Source organism: Gambusia affinis, linkage group LG01, assembly GCF_019740435.1.
Source record: "Gambusia affinis linkage group LG01, SWU_Gaff_1.0, whole genome shotgun sequence".
Taxonomy (NCBI): Eukaryota; Metazoa; Chordata; class Actinopteri; order Cyprinodontiformes; family Poeciliidae; genus Gambusia; species Gambusia affinis.
This window is the reverse complement of record NC_057868.1, coordinates 27,085,179-27,106,131: the sequence shown is the minus strand read 5'-3', so window position 1 is coordinate 27,106,131 and position 20,953 is coordinate 27,085,179. Positions and strand designations below refer to the sequence as shown.

General features: G+C 37.9%; 1 protein-coding gene across 6 annotated transcripts in view; it reads right to left on the bottom strand.

Moving 5' to 3' along the window:
* Positions 1-2,418: 2,418 nt before the first annotated feature.
* LOC122832086 (neurotrophin-7-like) overlaps positions 2,419-20,953 on the bottom strand; it is a 31,518-nt gene continuing 12,983 nt past the window's right edge. For 2 of the 6 annotated variants that reach the window (XM_044118516.1, XM_044118524.1), the window contains exons 2-3: positions 5,183-5,274; positions 2,419-3,631 (exon numbers count right to left, since the gene is read on the bottom strand). In XM_044118516.1, the coding sequence (XP_043974451.1) occupies positions 2,772-3,620 (849 nt within the window). In that variant the 5' untranslated portion in view covers positions 3,621-3,631; positions 5,183-5,274 and the 3' untranslated portion in view covers positions 2,419-2,771. Of the gene's footprint in view, positions 3,632-5,182; positions 5,288-20,953 lie in introns of all 6 variants that reach the window. The other 4 variants (XM_044118508.1, XM_044118491.1, XM_044118483.1 and 1 more) reach the window with 2 other exon arrangements.

The following is a 20,953-nucleotide window of genomic DNA, read 5'->3' as shown; positions in this document are numbered from 1 at the left end:
GTATTTCAACAAAACAAGAAAAGCTATAATTGGTGCAAATATGCACAATATTGATCTGTGGACTTTAATTGTTTATCAAGATACTCTGAGTTAAGAAAATGTCTACGTGGTATCTTACCTTTGAAACAAGCAGTAATACCAGCAGCTCCTGTGCCAGTTGTAAGTCTTGAGTTTCCACATTAAGTACATTCTCAGATGGGCCTTCTTCCAGACAGCCTCTATGTGTGAAGACCATATCAGGTTGTTCATAGGAACCAGAAGTAATTCACTCTAGACACAGTGTTGCTGAGGAGGCTAAGAGGAGGGAGTGTTGAGGGCGTTCTCTGGAAATCTGCCATCATCTCTGCAATCTTGTGTGGGTTAAGCTTCAGCTGGTTCTGACCACCTTCTGTCTGTGCAGACTCATCAATGTCCTGGATCAGACCAATAACAGTTTTGGCATCTGCGAAGGTGGCACCACTGTTACAGGTTTTCAGGGACACATAGATACCTCTTTTGGTACCAACTGCAATCAAGCAATTTGAATAAATGGCTCTAAGTCTTTCATATTGCCGTTGAGGAATTTTTATTCTGCTTCCCTGCTGAAATGTTTTATTTCATCCTCTTTGGATGGTTTTTGAGCACCAACGTCCTGTTAAAGCCATTTCAAGTCAGTAAACTTCTTGTCCACCATTCTGTTTCACAGACTCGTTAACTGGCAAAAACAATCGCCCCTTTTTCAAGGCAATTTTGGACTGAGTTGTGAAAGTGGTAAGTTTTTGATTTTGGTATAAAAAAACCCCATAATCTAGAACTCTTTGCATATTTTCTGTGATTTCTGCTTCACTTACATAGTGTTATGCACATTAATACCTTGTATAACTTCACAGCTGCTGTTGCAGGATCAAAAGGAGGCAGTGCTCTGTTAGTAACTCTCAATGCATGTCAGTAGCTTCTGCCAAATGGAGTTTATCTAAAGTCAGTTTCTAAAAAAAAAAAAAAGAAGAAGAAAAAAAACCTTTGATCACACAGGCTTGGCATAATGATGTTTCCTGGAAACACATTGTGTACTTGTTATACTGCAAGAGTGATGGGTGAGAGAACAGCCAGGCACCTGGTGATGTGAGGAGAGGTGAGGGAACACTGTTCTGTTTTTCACCACAAGAGGGCGGCATTGTCCGCTAAAATATAATAATTTGCCTGAGTGAATTAACTATGTTCACCTAACAGTCAGAACAGGAATAAATGGGATGAAATGTGCTTTACTTTAGTAATTTCATTCAAAGTCGGATTCATATATGGCTTCAGTAGGCACACTGTAATAAATGTTAAACTTTTGTTCTAGCGAACCTCTTAACTTTGAAAAGAAGGGGAAAAAAAGTACATAATCCATGCTTGTCTAAAAGCCACAGGAGTCCATTTTTCCACATGGATTCCTGTATAGTCAAAAAGTTATATACATAGAACCAGTCTGACAACAAAATATAAGCTACATTGTCTCAAAAACCATCATACCTTGATCTTACGAGAGACACAAAGTCATTGAGATCTGTCATTCTGGAGAGTTACAAGGCAACTCACCAGGCTTGGGGACTCCACCAAATCACAGTGAGAGAAATTACCCACAAATTGAGAAACAAATAAGGTAAATTACTCCAAGAGTGTATTAACTGATCCAGGATGTCACTAAAAACTCAACACATCATCTGAAATTGCAGACCTCTCTTTCCTCATTTACGATCAGCGTTTATCAGAATGAGACTGGGCAAAAATGGCATCCATGTGAGTTCTATGGGGAGAAACACTGCTGTCCCTAAAGATCACAAAGGCCCTTTTTAAATCTGCCAAAACACATCACAATTCCAAAGACTCTAAGAAAATTACTTTTGTCTCTGATTAGAAAAAAATATGAATTTTCAGAACACCCCATTACATCTAGTTTAAAAGTACAATATTTGAGAATAAAAACACCTGACAATCAAACACCGATGCTAGTGTAATGGTCTGTTGTTGCCTTGCTTCTCAGCAACTGAAGGACTTTCTATAAATGAAATTCTGCCCTCTACTAGAAAGTCTTTAAGGAGAATGTTAAACCACCGGTTGAATTTAAGCTGAAGTAGCTAATTTGAAACAATTATGCAAGGAGGAGTCGACCAAAATCCTTATGTGGTGATGTAAAAGTTTCACCGTCAGTTATCTCAAACTTTTGATGGAAACCATTGTCGTCAAGCGTGATTCAATCAATTGTTTAGCTATTTATATCCAATCACAAAAGGAATAATAGTTAAAAACTAATTTTTATTTACCACCATACGCTTTTTTCCTGGTGTAATTTCTTTTCAGTGTGACAAAAAAGCAAGTAAGGGGAGAAGCAAAAATATTTCCACAGCACTTTAAGGCTGTCTGAGTGGGATAAAAACGAGACAACCAGGCAGGCAAGCACTGAGGTGTTTAATAAATAACAGCATGGACAACACAACAACAATAACATTAACATTTAAAAAGTTGAAATAATTTTGTATATATACACATACTGTATATACTTTTATATTTGTCTGTATAAATCATAAATATAACATGCGGTCCTCATAACTTAAAACTACTAGGACTTCTTTGACTGAGGTAGGGTCAGGGAACAAGGGACTGATTGAAGAAATCTGTGTGTGTGCGTGTGTTTATTGATTGCTGTTATCAGTGGGTGTATGATAGGAGCATTGGCATAGAAGCTGCAGTGGCTGTTTTGTAGAAATGTGTGTTTGCTTTCATAGTCCAGTGGTCAAGAGCGATCCACCTCAGTCAGTGTCCCGTCTTCTTGACCAAGAATTCCGGCTGAGAACACACACACATGCAGCGTTGATGCGGATGAAACGCCAGGCTGTCTGTTCCTTGAAGACGGTCAGGGCGCTTACATATATGTCTGTGTTGGTGCAGTGGGAGTTCCAGTAGCGGCTGTCAATGCCTCGACAACCAGAGTTGCCTGTCTTGTCTTGTCTTCTACCTCGTGCTCCGAGTACGATTCCAGAACTCCTTTTTGTCGGGGATCTACAGGTGGTCTCATAAAAAAGCTGTTTCTTTACCTTGTTGTTGACTGTAACGTGGGAGAGTACTGTCACTTCATTTCCAGACATGTCTGTGGCTCGCGTCTTGTTCACCCAGGTATTTATACTGTCACACACCGAATACTCTCCTCGATGCATGGTGTGTGATCCTGCTTTGCGCCTTACCCTCAGCCCCCTCATCCCTTCAAAGTCATAACCCTCACCATCCAGAACGTCATGTGAAGGGATTACCTCGCTAAAGACAACACGAGGTGAAGGGCGATAATGTCTCTTAGAGAAGAGCTTCGGGTCCACCACTGGGCTGGAGGGGTCTGGAGAGGAACCTGCTGGAGAGCGCCCAATGACAGGGCTTCTGTTGTGCATGTTTGAGGCTGCACTCTGTGTCCTCTTGATTCTAGGATGGGTGGTACTGTGTTGCTGATTTGAAATTTGGTCCTGAGAAAGCTGTCCCCTGGCTGTTGCTGTCTCCTGCTGCCCTGCTCTGTTATTGGCTGCTCCAGGGTTCTGGGCCAAACTCCCTCCCATGTTCAGTACAGCCTGGACGCCGATCAGGAGGAGCAGAACCAGTAGTGATGACCTCATGGGCACACGTCCTGGGTCAAAGACAGAAAATCATCTTAATTAGCACTATTACAACAGCTTTATTTTTGAGAAATTAACCAATGAGTAGCTTAGAAGAACATATGTATAATTGAGTCTAATGTATTTTATCTCAATGTTCTACCCACAAACTATAATGTATTTCATTGGTAATTTTTTTGATAGACCTTGATAACCCTAAAATAATCAAGTTCAAAGAGTGACCTGCACAAGTTACTCATTTAGTAAATATAAATGACCTGTGTGTACCTTATCGCCAGTATTAAAACAGGTGTTCTGTGAAGGCATTGTTGTATTTGGTTTCTAGTTGGACCAAAATGCCGGCAGAACCTGAGGCAAAAGCTTGGAGTGTCTCTTTAATAATATAAATAGAGACTTTTACAGTAGTCATTAAGGGAACAGAACATAGAACTGGCATGAGTGTGACAGTCTAACGAAAAAATCCAGCAAGAAACGAACAAAATCCAGTAGCTTTCATGTTGAGGAAATGACAAAGAAGCTAATCAGAGAAAATGCGGTACAGATGTGGCAGGGAGAAAAATGGAAACTGAGAGAGGAAGATGAACACAAAGGGAGTTGAACTAAACGATAAATGGCACCCTCTGACCACCGTCTTGCTGATGGACACAATTACTGAGACTGTCTGGGGTGACGGTGGTAGGAGTCACAATACACAATTTCCAGCATGATTCAGGACGTGATCCATTCACACTATGACACCACCATTCCAGCACCTGTACTGCTCATTCTGTCTTAATGCTAATGGCTAATGTTGTGATGTAATGCTTTGCTTCAGTTTGTATACTTGAATCATGGAAACGTTGGCCCAACTTCTAAAACATCAATAAAACACCAGAAAATATTTAATAAATACAAAAGCCAAATCCCAAACAAGCAAGTTCCCTGACACCCATAGGATTGTTAAATAACTTTAGCCGGCACCGCAAACACCAAGGAACACACGTGTCAGAGTTAAATTATTTAAATTGAGAAGAATTTGACAGATCCACACCTACAAAGACATTAGCATCCACTTAAAATGACAGGTCAGGCAAGGAGCCAAGAGGCCCAATGTAATTCTGGAGGACTTCCAGAGAGCAACAGCTTATGGAAGAATCTATTGACAGGAGAACTATTAGTTGTGCGCTCCACATACAGGACCTTCATGTGAAATAACTCTAAAATAACAGTCCTGTTTGGAGTTTGTCAGAAGCCATTTAGAGAAAGTAGCTGATGAATCCTTCTAAAAGTTCCACATGTTTTAGACTTTTTTTTTGTAAAAACAAATAGGGAAATCATGATTTTCCCTCCTCTTCACAGTGGTCCAGCTCTTCATGTTCATGTATCATGAGAAATAAAATAAAGGTTGTGGTTGTAAAATGAAAAATCTAAAACAAAAGACCCAGCGATACGAATGCTTTTGCAAGGCACTTATCTAGAATATTTATATAAATACATAACTCAGAAAAAGACTGACCACAACACTTCCAGTCTTGCTGTTCTTATCAGTCTTTTTTTTGTTGCTTTGCAAGGTCTATATGTACCTGTGAAATGTGTCCAACTGAAGAAGCTCCTATGGACTCTAGAGCCAAACTCCAATGAAGACTGGGGCCCTCATGCCTGCCACCTGGACCCTCTGGACCATAGCTCTGTGATACACATACACAAAATAAAGGCTAGAAGAAATATAATTTTACTAAAACAAGTAACTATCAATAGTCTTTAAGGTTGATATAGTATTTCTTTTTTTTTTCCTTTGGAAGCCAAAGTTACCATTGCATAAGTAACAAAATTATTGTGTCTCAAAATATCAAGCTGTCTTCTTTCAGGCTGATATGTGCCAGTGGATTGTATAAACAAACAAACAAAAAAATCAAATTAAAGGTAAAGCTTCCACATTTTATCTAGTGCAGTCGAAGTGCATACACTCACCATTTAAAACTTTCAAAGTTAAGACTTGTAACTCATTGGTATTTGGGGCATCTCACACATCTTTAAAAGCTATGCACTTTATTTAATATAAAGCTGTCAAACATGCACCACTCAAAGGATATGAATACATACACTGAAATGTTGCCATACCAACTTCAAAATACATCCCATTCATGTGCATGCAGGAATATGTATGAGTGTGTTTGTATAAATAATTTGCATATTTAGATGCCTTAATGTGCATGAATATATGTCTCTCAACAATGCAAATATTCAAGAGGTCACTAAGGTGAGTTGAAGCTGACCAGTTACTACTTATCAACAATGTTTTGCTGCATTCGTCTCGCTGTTACAGTCTCAGTGTTGAAATGCCACAAAGTTTATGGGTGCTGCAAATATTTACCTCTTCAAGTTTAATGTTATTGCCTTGTGAAGTTTGCAGCCTTCTGGTTGGATATAGCAAAGCTCAGAAAGCGGTTAGTGGTCGATGGTATATTTCTTAACAAAAACACAGTGGTTTCTGTTTTTAATTTTACCTTCTGAGGCATAGAGTTCCTCTGAAAAAATGTTCTTTTCCAACATAGCAAGATCCATTATGTGTTGGTACTGCCTGCTTTGTATCCACCAACTTACAAAGACAGGGAGCTGAGGCTTAGCAAAAATATTATTGGCTCAGCTCCCTTTGGAAATCTTAACTGGACTACAGAGAATAAATTTGGTATTTTAAATCCATGCTCAGGTATTTTCCCACAAGCTAATATTGTTAGAGGCTATAATTACATTTTTTTCTTCAAACTACAATTTCCTCATTTGGCAATGTGCAAGGCAGTTAGACACAGTTTCCAAAAGTATCAATACAACTTGGACCAGATATTGTCATGTTACAACCACAAATGCATGTAGAACTGCAAGCAGTTGCCAATGGGTTCTAAGACCTACCCAGCAAGTATGCCCTTTGCCTCAACCCTCTCCACACACACTACTCCCCACATCCTGCCAGCGTGGCTTCACTGTATCTCTTAGCATGTGGACCGAGTTGGAAGCATTCAGGTGCTTACTCCTTAAAGGCATTGAAAAAGTGCCTTTTCAAAAGCCCAACTATAACTCAACCTTTTGACAGATCTTACAAGCTGGGTAATAATACTTAAAATAAATCCACACAAAGTTAGGACAGATTTTAATGTGATAGACAGCTAAAAGGCAGACTGTAGCCCATGCAAAGTCAAAATGTAATATTGAAGATTGTGAACAGTATGCACAATGTGTGATTTAACCCTTTTATATACCTCAGATGTCTTTACTTTTAGTTTCATGTTTTGATTTGTTTTGTAGCACTCAGTTTTTCTCATTTTATAGAAGCTGATGCTTCTTTTTGGCTTTGGCAACCAAGTAATCTTTGGCCATGCAGATAGCTATTGTTTTGACAAACTGATAGAACAGGGATATCTTTTGGGTTCAATAAACACAATCAAACACACTCAGCTTCACATATACACATCCGGAGGTGGTCCAAACATGGGGAAAACTGACTGATCCAGGTTGACGGGCAGCCGGGCCCGAGGTGAGCATGTAGGATCTTAATGTTGAAAATATGTGTCTTTTGTTTAATACTGGTGGAAGAAGAGTAAACACTTGTTCCCATGAGCACAGGGGTCAGAGAGTTTTAGACAACACTTCTGAGTTATAGGATTACCTCAGCATTTGCCTCAAAATCTCTCACAGTAATACTGTACATAGGCTAAGAAACGTGCACATTACTGCAATGCATGAAATATATTTTTTTAGTGCAGGAAAATATTCAGATGAGTTCTTAAGTGTTTTGTGCAATTATGGATTCGTGGAAACATTTGTTTTCCACGAACGGCGAACGGATGTCAACTATTTCTTCACTTGATCCACTACGCTCTGCATACTTAAGTAATCAGTCTGGCCGTTGAAAACGGGTCACTTAGCTGCATAAACATCCAGAGCAGAGCAAACAAAATAAAACCATGTGTCACATTGGCCAAGAAGAGTTAACATTTGCATCTGATTCAAATTTTGTGGTCCGACCTTAAGAGCAACATGTATAAACAAAAGCCTCCAAGCTTTTGTTAGCTGTTGCAACTATCTAACATAAAGAGTAGTCGAAGACTCCTCCAAAAAGATTTAAAATGTTCAGAAGGTGCAACAGATGGTGATTGCTTATGATCACTGCTGCTAATGCTCAGACTGACACATATGACGGCTCACCTGGGACTGTGTTTGCTTTTGTCAGGGTTCACATCAGTTTTCCAAAAGTGACAGATTTACAAACTATGGCAATGTGGTGGAAAAAGTTCTGCAGAGCGCAACATCTCAATCCCATAGCCACAAGTAAACCTATTTTTATTTGGTGCATCATTAATACACTAAACAATGAGATATCTCTTGAAAGAACTGGAATGTTAGGAGGAGATGATTTTGTGTCCAAATGATGACGAAGAAATTCCAAAACTCTCACAGCAACAGGAAGAACAGACAGAGTGTGATTCACGTTTTCACATAGTCATGTAAACAAAGCAATTGTTTAATAAGTTGTTATGAATTATACAATAAGAGGGCCCTCCAAGGAGAATTGGTATGTGGCAGAATCAGCCCTGCATAGTTTACTGGAAAAAGAGGAGGTTCCCTTTTTTCCAATTAATCAGAAACATTTTCTGTTGTAGAATTTCTCCCTATCGTATGCAATGACAACATGAGCATGGCAAGGCACCGCAAGGATGAACAAGCAATTGTTTAGGCAGAGAGAGATTATTTTAATCAACAAAATGTATATAAGCAGAGAAAAATCACAGATTACTCAGCTGCAAGGCTATCATAATAAAAACAAGTCCTGTAGACGGAAACCCTTCTGACAGAGACCTTTCTCTAAGCCAGTGCCATTGGAGCCAAGCCATACACACAACAGATTCTTGTAGCCTGGTTTTGTTTTGTCAGCCAGTCAACAAAAAAAATGATCTACTAATATGTACCAGTGACATGCCATGTAATTAAATTTGGCTGAGGTGAACAGTAAAGAAAACGCAGGTGGCCCACGCCATGAAAGGCGAGCATTGCTTTCCATCCGTACGAGGTTAGTTTACAGTAAGTGACAGATTTGTCCTATCTGTGGTGTGCATTAGTCATTAGTAACAAGTCCCTGTTAAAAGATGAGCAGGAGCGTCACTTCAGCGGTTTGGTCAAACAAACACACACATCTGTCAGCATGATGACAACGGCATCAGATTATGAGCGGGTGAGAAGGAGAGCATGACAGCAGCAGAGGAGGGGGAAGGTAGAGCAAAGAAGATAGTGAGTGGAGTAGCAGAGAAAAAAAACTGAGAAAGGTAAACAGTTTTTCTGAGTCGCTCAACAGCTCAGTGTAGTGCATTTCCTCTCGCTGTCAACCACTGGAAATAATCATCTAGTGGGATGGCTGCCAGGTCAGCTTGCTTCCCACAAGTGAGATTGACATTTGGGGTTTGTGTGATTAGAAATGAAAGTACCTAGTTCAAATTAAAAGTTACTATTGCAATCATTATTTATTCAATGTTTCATGAGAAACAAAGTCTCAGTTGGAGAAGCAGGCAATGAAAATCTTTCAAGCACCGCGGTGCCGCCATAAATTTGGTTTTTGTCACGTAAAATTATGTCATATTGTTTGCAAAAGAAGTCTACTTTGTGAGAAGTAGTCATGGAAACGCCCAATGTCAAAATAAATATGTGTGTTCTTAAGTGATGTCAGGATGGGGTCAGCCACCTCAAATAACTCCAAAAGATGTAATTCACATATAAGCAAAAATATCCTTTATTTAAGTAAAATGTTCCATTTTAGCCTTAAAAAAATATTAACATTCCATAAATTATGATTTCTATATAGTTCTAGAAATGTATAGAAAAAGTTTTCCAAGCTATACACAATGTTAGTAAACACTTCTTATGGCTTGTATTTCATCACATGATGCTGTAGAAATTTTGTGTTGAAATATCACATTTAAATGTATGAACCTCTATTGGCATGCTGCTAAGCACAACAGTAAATCTTCCTATTCTTTGACACTTTGAACAGCATAAGAATTTTCTGAAGAATAACTAAACTTGCATAAAGCTCTAAATAACCATGAGGTGCCACTCTTCAAGTGCAGGAAGTGAATCTGACAATAATATAACCAATTTAGGTCCTATTTATGATGCCATTTTATAGCATAATTAAACCCTTCTGGCGGTGAAAAAGGCAGAGTATTCAAACAAACTGGATTTGTCCCATGGTTGGGATACCACCATTTGAGGGGTTAAGAAAAAAACACTGTATAAATCAAACATGACTTGAAACAAAATTTGACTTTGCAATTACACGCCTTGAAGTTGGGCCTCTGAAGCTCCTGCTCTATCTGACACTCTGCCTTCAGGACGTCATCATAATGTTTCTCCATTAAGTTTTGTACAACACGTAGGAGAGTTCCACTGAATAGTAATTCCTACAAAGAGCTCAGAAGATGCGTCCTACACCAATTAGAGCAATGACGTAGAACACCCACAGGAAAATGCCTGGGTGCGGTAGAGACCCAAATGGAAGAACAAATATTCGCATTGTTGTAGAAAATTTGTACTGAGGTGGGACATATCTGCTCAGGACCTTATATTTATTGGACTTCTGGACTGAGTTAAGAACAACTATTTCAATGAACTTTTGATATACCTTATTTTTAAATGCGTATCCACATGTTTTTTATGTTTAAAGTCATATGGTTTGCGACCCAAGAGAGCTGTTGTGAATCAGAAATACTGGAAACATAACATTTTCTGCCCTGAAGTTCAGGATACTGGAAGAATGAGTCAACCAGTGCCAATGTGACAGAGATACATTTCCTGCTAACGCACTTCACTCCCCAATAAAATGTCCAATGTTGTAACACGCAGTCCAAAAAACATTTCAAAAGGCTTGCAGAGTCGAAATGCTTCAAAGGAGAAAAAACGTGATGCTGGTTCTTCACATCAAATTGTATTAACTTGATGGATTTATTGAGTGGGGCTCTACAACATTCCTAAACTTTATAGCCCACAGGCACAGCATTTTAAACCCTTGAATGTAGATTCCAATTAAATGTAAATAAAAAACAAAATAATAATAAAATGAATCAGGTAAGTATGCAGGTTTGAGATTTTATCTGAATGCTTCATAACTCAACCTTATTATGCAAATAAACTTCTGGAGCAAATTAAATCCTTCATCAACCAATTTTAAACCACAAAAAAGAGAGACGAAAGAAAGTTTGTAATAAACACAGACTATCAGTTCCCACAGATGTTTTGATTACTAGCTGTGGAAAAAATGAACAAAAGTACATTTGAGGGAGATCCTGAGAGAATCAGAACAGGCATGGTGTGGAAAATGAAAACAAGGGATTGTAAAAAAAGTCATCATCCAACTCTGTTTTTTCTGAAGGTCTTTCATTTATCTGTATCTCCACTTTTTGCTCCTGGAATTAGAGCTGGCTCACAGTTATAAGCCAGAGGTTACTTCCTGAGTAGCAGATTCTGTGTCTAACAGAGAACAGATTTCAGAACCATGCAAGTTTATATGTGCAGGTGGAGAGCACTGGGATGAGTTAATGTTGTCTTGTCTCTGAGGAAGATTACACAATCATTGTTTTTGATAAAAAAAAAAAAATAAAAAAAAATCCAGGGATCTTTGTGGTCAAGGTTAGATTATATGTCTCCTTCCCATTAAAACTTAATTTAAATTGGATAAAAATGACCATACTGTGCCATAGAAGCTATTAAATGACCCATTGGAAGACCATCTTATATATGAGATAAGACTTCACATCCTATAAAGTGTGTCCCCAATAACTTCAAGACAGTTGTGCAGTTGAAAACACACTTGTGTCTACAAGTGCCTTTACTCCTCTGTGGTAAAGAAATTACCTTTTTTCATATGAGCCACAAATAAACATAATGATTTTTTTGAGTTTGAACCAACTGCAGATGATGATGCAGATAATGATTCTTTCTGATCCATTAGCTTTCTGAAGTAAATCTACAGCTCTGTGTGGTTTGTGTTGTGTTAATTTAAAAACTTACCCTGCCAAAAATATCAGTCTGAGTTGTTTAACTACCATATGGAACAACTGTATTAGGGCTGCACAGTGTCAGGACAGCATATGGCATGCAATGATATTAGTGAATGTTGCAATAGTGATATGACTTGCAATAAACAATAAAAAAAAAAATATTGTTTCTCCTTTTGGTTCACAAAAATGGCATAAATTGGATCTAGCTTTTGGAAAACTAAACATTAATAAAAAATAGCTTTTGGCTATTGTTATTTTAGCATTTAAACTACTTTAAAGTAGTTTTGTATTGACTAGACCAACTTACTAGTTGTCTTCTAAAATGTTTATGCTGTATTAAATAACATGTTTCACCAAAGATGATACAGGCATAATGAAGGCTTAGTACTTAACCCTCTTTCCATCTTAAAAGACAGGGTTCCCACAAGTTTTTTATTATGTCTGGTGAGTTCTCTCTGACCCCATATGCACTTTTGTGAGTTTATTTTCTGTGTACTGTATGTCTGGTGTCTGAAACTGATGACATGATGGGACAACTCCCCCGGCATCCCTGCTGTCTGACCGTGACATTTGCTGCATTTCTTCTGAGCTACAAGGTAGGACCAGGGGAAGGTTAAATAATTAGTTAACACCAACAATATGCATATTGCATTCAGTCATTTTGTGATAATGATAAATTTGTGATAGATTTTGCAGCTTCATAGTACCATACAATGTCACGGCTGGGCCGGTGTCAGATTCTCACAACATAACTTTGAATAAACAGCAACATTAACACTGAATAAACACACCAAAACAATACCTCAAGGCACTTACACTACATTGAAGCATGAATCACTAACAGTAAGATTGAGTCATTGTGATATTCCTGAAGGGAATTCAAAACAAACACAGCACTATTACTTTGTGGGATCTATGAGTAACTCCAAAATAAACATTTTCTTCTGACTTTCATTTCAGCAGTAATTGCATTTGAATATAATACAACAATGAGGGATTCTTTCTTCTCTTTTTTAGCTGAAGTGTTTCTTTTTCATTCAAGTCAAAAATGTATTATAATCTAAAGATTTTATTGTCTTAGTTTGAGACCAACTGACTTAAAGCTATATATTCTGTAAAATATTTTGGGTAGAAAAAACCCCAAGTGATAGTTGTATCACTTGGGCTCGTACATGTAAATTTGAGCAGTAGGGTAACCAAAGGTTGTCCATATTCCAGGAGCAGAGTACTCCAAAATTGTACTCAAGTCAGAGAAGCACTACTTCAATACATTCTTACTCAAGCAATAGTAAAAAATGACCATCAAGGAAAATACTCAAGCAAGAGTAAAAAAAAGTATTTGTTTAAAAGGCTACTCAAGTAAGATCACAGCATCTGATTTAACATTTAAAGGGATATCGTGACAGAAAAAAAATAAAGTCAGGTGCAAATTGTGGCGTTTTAAAGATTAAGATGAAACAAATGCTTACAGGAGCAATGTGTATGTTTTGTGTATATACATCCTTCCATCCATCCATCCATCCATCCATCCATCCATTTTCTTTACACCTTTGCCCCGAGTGGGGTCGGGAGGGGTGTTTTGTAACACACACACACATATATATATATATATATATATATATATATATATATATATATATATATATATAATATACTGTATATATATATATGGTCGTGTGTGTGTTTTATTAAAATAGGATTGTGTTTACTCAAGTAAGAGTTGCAATACTTCATAATAATTTAACTTTATTAAAGATCCAAAATATGGCCTCCTAAAACTACACTAGTTGTACTCAAATAAATGAAACGAAGTAAATGCAACTAGCTGATACCAACCTCTGGAGGCAGAGCATCCCAGTTGTATTGGGGAAAGGCTTTGCTCTCTCTCCTCGCTACAACTGGGTCCAGCCCCAGTAAACCCACCCTCTCCCTGAAGTGGACCAGTGGACGTGGGAGTCCAGTCTTTTAAGGCCTTGAAGGCAGAATGAACAAAATGATTAACATGTTTTCCAGAACCCTAGCTTTTATGACCTTGACATTCAGCAATCTTCTCATGACAAGTGGTTAATCTTTTAGCATAGCTATGGCAGTAACTCCCCCTTCCTGGAGAGAATCTAAAATCCCATAGCATTGACTAGAGAGGAGGGCCAGATGCAAGAATGCCTGTTTGGCCACGGACAAGGACAAAGATGGAAAAATGGAGAGAAAGAAGTCGGATACATCAAGGGTTGGGGAGAAACAAAAAGTTATAAGAGAGGCTAGAGAAGGGGAATGTAATATTGTATTGGGAATATAAGTAAAGTAGATTGAAGTATTAGGAAACTAATAACAAGGGACAACATTTTAGGTTAACTTGAATCCAAGAGCTGAGCTAATGGCCCTAATGGGGAGTTAAAAATCACTCATGGACAGAGGCCAGGTAGAGTTTCAGCACAATGTTTCTTCTCAAGAAACTATTGACGGGTGCTTGTGCCTGTTTGTTTTTTTTTCTTTTGTGTTCCTCTCTAAATATTTCCGAGTTTATCACTGTAACAAAAATATTTATTCCATATTCAGTTGTTTATTTTCATTAAGGCTATGACGTATTAGGTAATTCCTCCATATTTAGTTACCTAGTTTATCCTATTATTTTCTTTGTACTTTTGCCCCATCGTTTGCATTTCTTCCATCTGTATAAATAATTGCCAAAGGATTTGTACATATTCTTAATTCTGTCATTTACAAAATTTACCCAGTTATTATCTTATGTGTCTAGTTCAGCTTCCTCTCTGTTAATTATTCATCTTCCCTTCACTCTCCCTGTTTACTATTTTTCACAGCTGTTCCTAATCCCCTGATTAACTCACCTGCATTCAATGTCATTCTCCATTTATCACTCAGTACATCAGTTGATTGTTTTTCATTGTTCTTTGTTGGCTCATCCATCCTTAGCTGATGTACTCTGCTTGAAGCTACCCCAGTGTGGGGTAATCCTTCCCTCAATGCTTCTGGTTTGTTTTGGGATGTATTTAATGTCTTCATTTTGTGTTTGAAATTTTGAACCTTGGACTTTGGTTTTGTAGGATGTCCTTTTCATTACACAGATTTATTTTTTTTCCACTTCTGCCTCCCTTTGCCCACATTCGGGTGCCCCCTCCAAAAACCGTCAACCTCTTTTGTGACATTAGTAGATAAATACTTTGATTTAAATCTAGCTTAATATCAGAATAATTACAGTGTGGAAGCGGTTTGTACATTATTAATTCCAACGGAGAAACTCAACAACAGTAATTACATGAGATAAATCTTAGCTGTGTTTCAGATATAGATAGCTGACTAAGGGTGAGTCACATGACTAACCAACCTGAGTCGACCTTGACTCATTTTCCTACAAATCTGCGCTTTAATGACCTCTCCACCATTGACATGCAAGTACGTACATTTCAATGGCACCTGTGACTGTGCGGTATAGAAAACAAAACAGAGAATTAATCAGGAGCAAGTTGTCGGGTAAAATTTGCATGTTTTCAGATGTGGGTGTAAAGATACTGATGTGCTTGCTCAGCCACCAAAAATTTTCCATTGTGCCCTTTTCCTGCTGCGCTGTTGTCCTGGTGCCACAAGCATGGGTGTGGCCCTGTAGACAAAAAAAATCTGTATATGTTGCATCAGAAATAAGGATATGTGTGGGCGACTGTGGCTCTCTGGTTACTGCCTTTGCAATCGAAAGGTTGTAGGTTTGATTCCAGCTTCCTCCTGCCACATGTCGATGTGCCTCTGGGCAAGGCACTTAACCCCAAATTGCCTTCCGATCTGCGTATCGGTGTATGAATGGGTGTGTTTGTGAGTGCGAATGGGTGAATGTGACTCCAGTGTAAAGTGCTTTGAGTGGTCAAAATGACTGGAAAAGCGCTATATAAGTTCAGTCCATTTACCATTTACCACAAACAGTGCATTGTTTGAATGGTCCTTTTGGTATTGTATACACCTATTTGCAATTTCAACTAAATGGTAAAACCAAAAACCTTAAAATTTTTGGTGCTCTGTGGTTGGAGTCTTAATAAAGATGTATCTATTGAAATTAATTATCGCCACTTAGTGATATTCAGTCTCTCAACCTTTAATTTAGAAAGTGTTTTTAAATATATTTAAGTTTAAAATATCATTGGCAAGACAGACAATTATTTGTTGATGATTGATGGCACTGGGTTATATTATTAGAGTTTCAAAATGTGTTTTTTGAATTGCAAAGAACTACTCTCGAAGCAAATTCAATAAATAACGTGAATCTAATTACTCTAATGAACCATGTATGTTTTCGTTAGTAACACACGTTTCTTTTTTTTTTAACCAGATATCTTATTATGTTTAAAATGACAACCTTTTTGGTCAACAAGATAAAGCATAAATTTACCTCTACTTGCTGGTTATATGAGTTCCACATGCAAGACTGCTGTGCATTCTGTAGACAACAAACCAAGCTTAAAAAAAAAAAGAAAAGTCTAATGTTACTCCGGGTGTTTGTCAGTTTGCCGTCATGCTTACTAAAGACTTGACCCCACCATTTTCTGTTCTGTGTGGTCTCTACATCACTCTGTCATCACTCTCTCTCTCTGTGCTTCTGTGTCTCTCTGCCCTCGCTCCCTCCCCCCCCTCCAGCTGATGTCAACCACCTGTCTGTGTGGGACCTCCCAGGCCCATCCTCTGTCTGCAAGCAGCATGCCATGCTAAGTGTGTGAGCAGATCTATGGTGAAAGAGATAAAGGGCCTGCTTTCCAGTTCAGCTGCTTGTGTTTTCTGCTTGTGCATGTAATCTCTGATAAATCAAGTCTTCTCAAATGCCTTCTTGTCCAGTGAAAAATCTTAATGAAACGCCATGAATACTCGGATTTTAGATGACAATTCTATTAGAAAATTTGAAGATGAAGGCCAAGAAAAGCACTTATAAAGTCCTTGAAGTCATAGTGATTTAGGGATCCTCTCTGGCTAACACAGATGTAAGCAAGGACGGCATTTTAATTCTGTCTGCTGGCTGAGAGCAGTCTGTAGCAACTAGCCAGTGGCTCATCCCTCTGCATTCTGTGCATTCTCCCATCAGAACAATCCAAATAAGTGCACAGTGAGTGGCCTTGCTTTGATCCTTGGGGCTAAGGTGTGTGTATGCGTTTAATACACATCCAAGTAGACATATATATATATACATGTGCATAATTCACAGAACTGCTAAAAAAAACCCAACATGCCTGTTTCTTTTGACTTCTGACAGGAAATGAATGAATGTTTATGAATTCATCTCACTAAAGAACATCTTTTTAAGAGCCCAAAATGCTGCTTGCTTCTTAATCAGAAGCAAGCAGTACTTATTGTACAGTAAACTGTACAATAAGGAAATATTTTACCATGATGGTGGCAACAAGGTAGAGGTTCTTGTCATGTCCAGACGAGCCGCATCCCATTTGGGATAAAGGGCAAGGAAGAGGGAGACGAAGACGGTGTCATCAAAACAATCCAAATGTACACACACACACACACACACGCGCACATATCAAAAGAGTTGCAGCGAAACAATTCAAAACAGAAGACGTGCACTAAGTCAACAGATTAGCACCATGACAAAGTTATTCTTGCTCTGAAAAAGGTTTCAGCAATTTGATGATTTATCAGCTACTGTGTTTGCACATGCATGATGAGACAGCGACTCATAGCTAAGCACCAGAGAGGCATTTAATGCAGAATGTGCAGACATGTCTGCACACTCAGGTGTCACTTTTTGAAGCATGTACTGTGCTCACAAACACAAGAAAAGTATCACACAGAGGAAGACTGAAAACCTAAACGTAGCACCTGTCAAAAATAAGAACGCCAAAAGTCAAACGCTGACTCACACAGCAACAGCCCTGGGTTTAATTTTCTGTTTGGAAAAATCGAAACATGGGAGTATGATGATTTAACCTATGGTACAATAGGAAGAGGCAGAAAAACAGGTCTGGATGAAGAAACGAAACATGTGAGACAACTTGTCTCTCTAATCTCAGAAAGATCTAAATATCAGACGTCGGTGCTGTTCGTAAACAACCTTGCTTTTGGACTTTGTGAGAAAATTTTAATTAAAGTAACTTTAACAGCAATAAATAATGTTCAATTTGTCACATAACTCATTAGATAATGAAGCAAAACTTGCTGTACACAAGTTAAAAGAACATATTAAAAATGCACAAAAAAAAATCACAGGAAGAACCAGTTCTCAAGCTTTAAGTTTGGCCACATTTCCCATTTTCTGCCCTGGTCTCTGCTCTAAGCTCCTGTGTTTATGGTTTTAAATTCTGACCTTCCATGACTACCAGATGTCTATTTTCCTCCGTAGGCTCAGACATGAAATCCTAAGGATGAACTCTGACCTTGTGCCCTCCCACTGATTCCAGACAGATCTTACAATTGGCTGCTTTCCACCAGATGCCCTTAAACCCTAGTGCTGAATAAAATGAGAACCATGCTCAATTTACATTATGAGCCATGAATGATCACCTCCTTACCTCTTGTAAATAGATGCTTTCCTGTCTATGTTCAAACATCTTGTTTTTTTCCCTACAGGAAGGTTGATTGAAAGATTCCACTTACTAAATTGCATGTTTTGCTTGCAGAGTAAACTTTTGTGCAACCTGAGTTTGGTCAGTGCGAAAATGTTTTGCTTGCAAAATGTCAGCTACCGAACATCATCATTATCTTAGAATAAAAGAAGTGAAGTGAAGACAAAACAATTATTGTTTAAAAAAAAATATATATATATCTTTTATGCATTTGGAGAATTTGTATTTTTTGTTTTAGATGGAAATTCCTGAGGGAGAGGGCAGCAGCAATGGATTGCTTGCTGTTTTGTTTTCTGTTATATTTTAAGTACCAGGCATTCACATTAGGTGTGCCAATGATACCTGTCACCATCTTGACTCTAACTCTCCTTGACTCCAAGTTTTAAAAGAATGCACAGGGAGAACATGCAAAATTTGGGCAGAAAGACGGAGGCCTGGAATCGAACCCAGGACCTTCTCGCTGCAAGGCCACAGGTTTACCAACTGCACCTCTGTACAGCCTAATTCCAATTCAATCTCTTCAAAATTATTAATTTACTATTATCACATAGCCACTGCTGAAGCCATACACACAAGGTTAAAATTAAGTAGTTATTTCTGTTTTTCTAAAATTTGCGTTATAGGCAGCAAAAACAAGCAGAAGATAACTGTTCTTTGACTGAGAACATTACTGCTTTTCCAAATGTGAAAAATGTCAGTCAAGATATGATTGAAAATGTAGATGAGATTCCTGCAAGTCTCTGAATCACAATTTCAGTTGAATTTTAAAAAGAAATACACTCACGTGAAAAAAAATGACGCTTTTACTTGCTGACAACATCATGTCGTTTCTTTATTTAGTTGGTTATTTATTACCCATAGTTACAAAAATTACAAATTTTCTTAAAGTCCAGTATTAAGCTACGAATGACAACTGGAAAAATACATTAGTAGTTAAAATTCTAACTGACATTTCCATCAATAACATTTTAGCAGCACTTGTTGCAGAATGGTAACAAGGATGTACGGTATGCAGATATTAACTATATATGTATTTTCCATTCAGGTGATTAAAAAACAAATCAGTTTCTCTATTCTTTCCTATTTACCACAAATTATTTGTCACATATGTTTCACATATTAGATTATTTTTGGAGAATGTGAAACTGAAAGTTTGGTAACATTGACAGATGACATGTTTAGCTTGTAACAGCACAGTTGTCACTGTTTTCAATTAATATTTGGATGAAAACACAATAATGAGCGTAAAAGATGAAGGGACCATCCAGATCAGGGATCTTCAACTTCAGTTCTCAAGACCAAGTGTCCTGCAGCTTTTATATGTGTCCATGCAAACAATAAAATGGCTGAATTACCTCCTTAGTATGCAAGTTCTCCAGATAGAGTCGTGCTAATGACCTGATTATTTGACTCGGGCATTTTGAAGCTAAGAAACATTTAAGCCTTGCAGGACTCTGGCCATGAAGGACTGGAGCTGAAGACCGCTGGTCTACATCCAAATCCAAAACTGACAGAACCAGGAACATATATTAACACAAACCAAATAGCAGATGAAAAAACATTTAAGATGAAACCTAGGTGGAAAACGTTTATAAGAGGCTGGGACGGAGATGAGGATCCTGCGTGTTTTAAACACAATACCAATCATACTAAGCATTTTGCAGTTTATTTAAAAGGGAAAAAGTAAAGTTCAAAAACTCATATACTATATAGAACTAATTAACTCTCTCTCTCTAATCAGATTTGTAAATAGTTATTTTCTGTATCAGGCTTCAACATGATAAAGCTATCATGATATTATATTAGCAATATTTAACAGTTCAAATTAGACTGATGAACACCCAGTATGACTGTTAATAACAAGTGGTTATTTTCCACAAACGTGTAAATAGTATAGCACGTTTCAACCTCTGGCTAACCCAGCATACGTCATCGTTTGCACTAACATGCAAGACATTCAGAATTTTGTACAAGTCTCTTCAGAGTTCTCTGTGGCTGTTGCTCGCTCTGCAACACGCAGTCCACACTCACACAGATTACACAGAAATACACACATAAACAATGCACACAGGAATACACTGGTGCTAACAGAGAAAAAGCAGTAACTCAACTTCAAAGGGAAACCTGAGAGGGTCATGAATAATCACAGACATCTTTGTCTGAAGGGGAAAACAGCACTGTCCATCTGCCCTCCATACACATAGAAACATGAGTTCAAATGCCTTAAGCTGTTTTTAGCTCTGGCACCAGGTTCGCTTCTTAGTTCGTGACAAATTGGTGCAAATCTGTTTTAAAGTCAAACAATTTGAAAGAATAAATTTCAAACTTATTCATCAATGAAGCATACTTTTATGCCAGCAGGCCACAGCCATGGCACACAGTTAACAGATGAATTACACCATGTGTAAGCAATCAGTGAAGATTTAGGAGATTTTTAGTTCACCTCTTTTCACTAAGCAAGAAATTTGACAGAATAACAAACTTTTCCTCAAGAATAAATTGTCTCTCTTTTATATTTATTTCACACAGCGAGAAAGAGGATTGGGACACTGTAGAAAACAAATTTTGAATGTGCAGTTGTAACAATAAAAGCAACATGAACCTGAGGGGAGGTTTGATGAAACACACCATGGGGTTTTTGCCTTTTGTGTCCTAAAAAGAAGTCATTGAAAAATTGTCAGCATCCATATTGCTTCACACCAGCCACAAAAATCACTTAAGAATTGTTATTTTTTTTACCTTC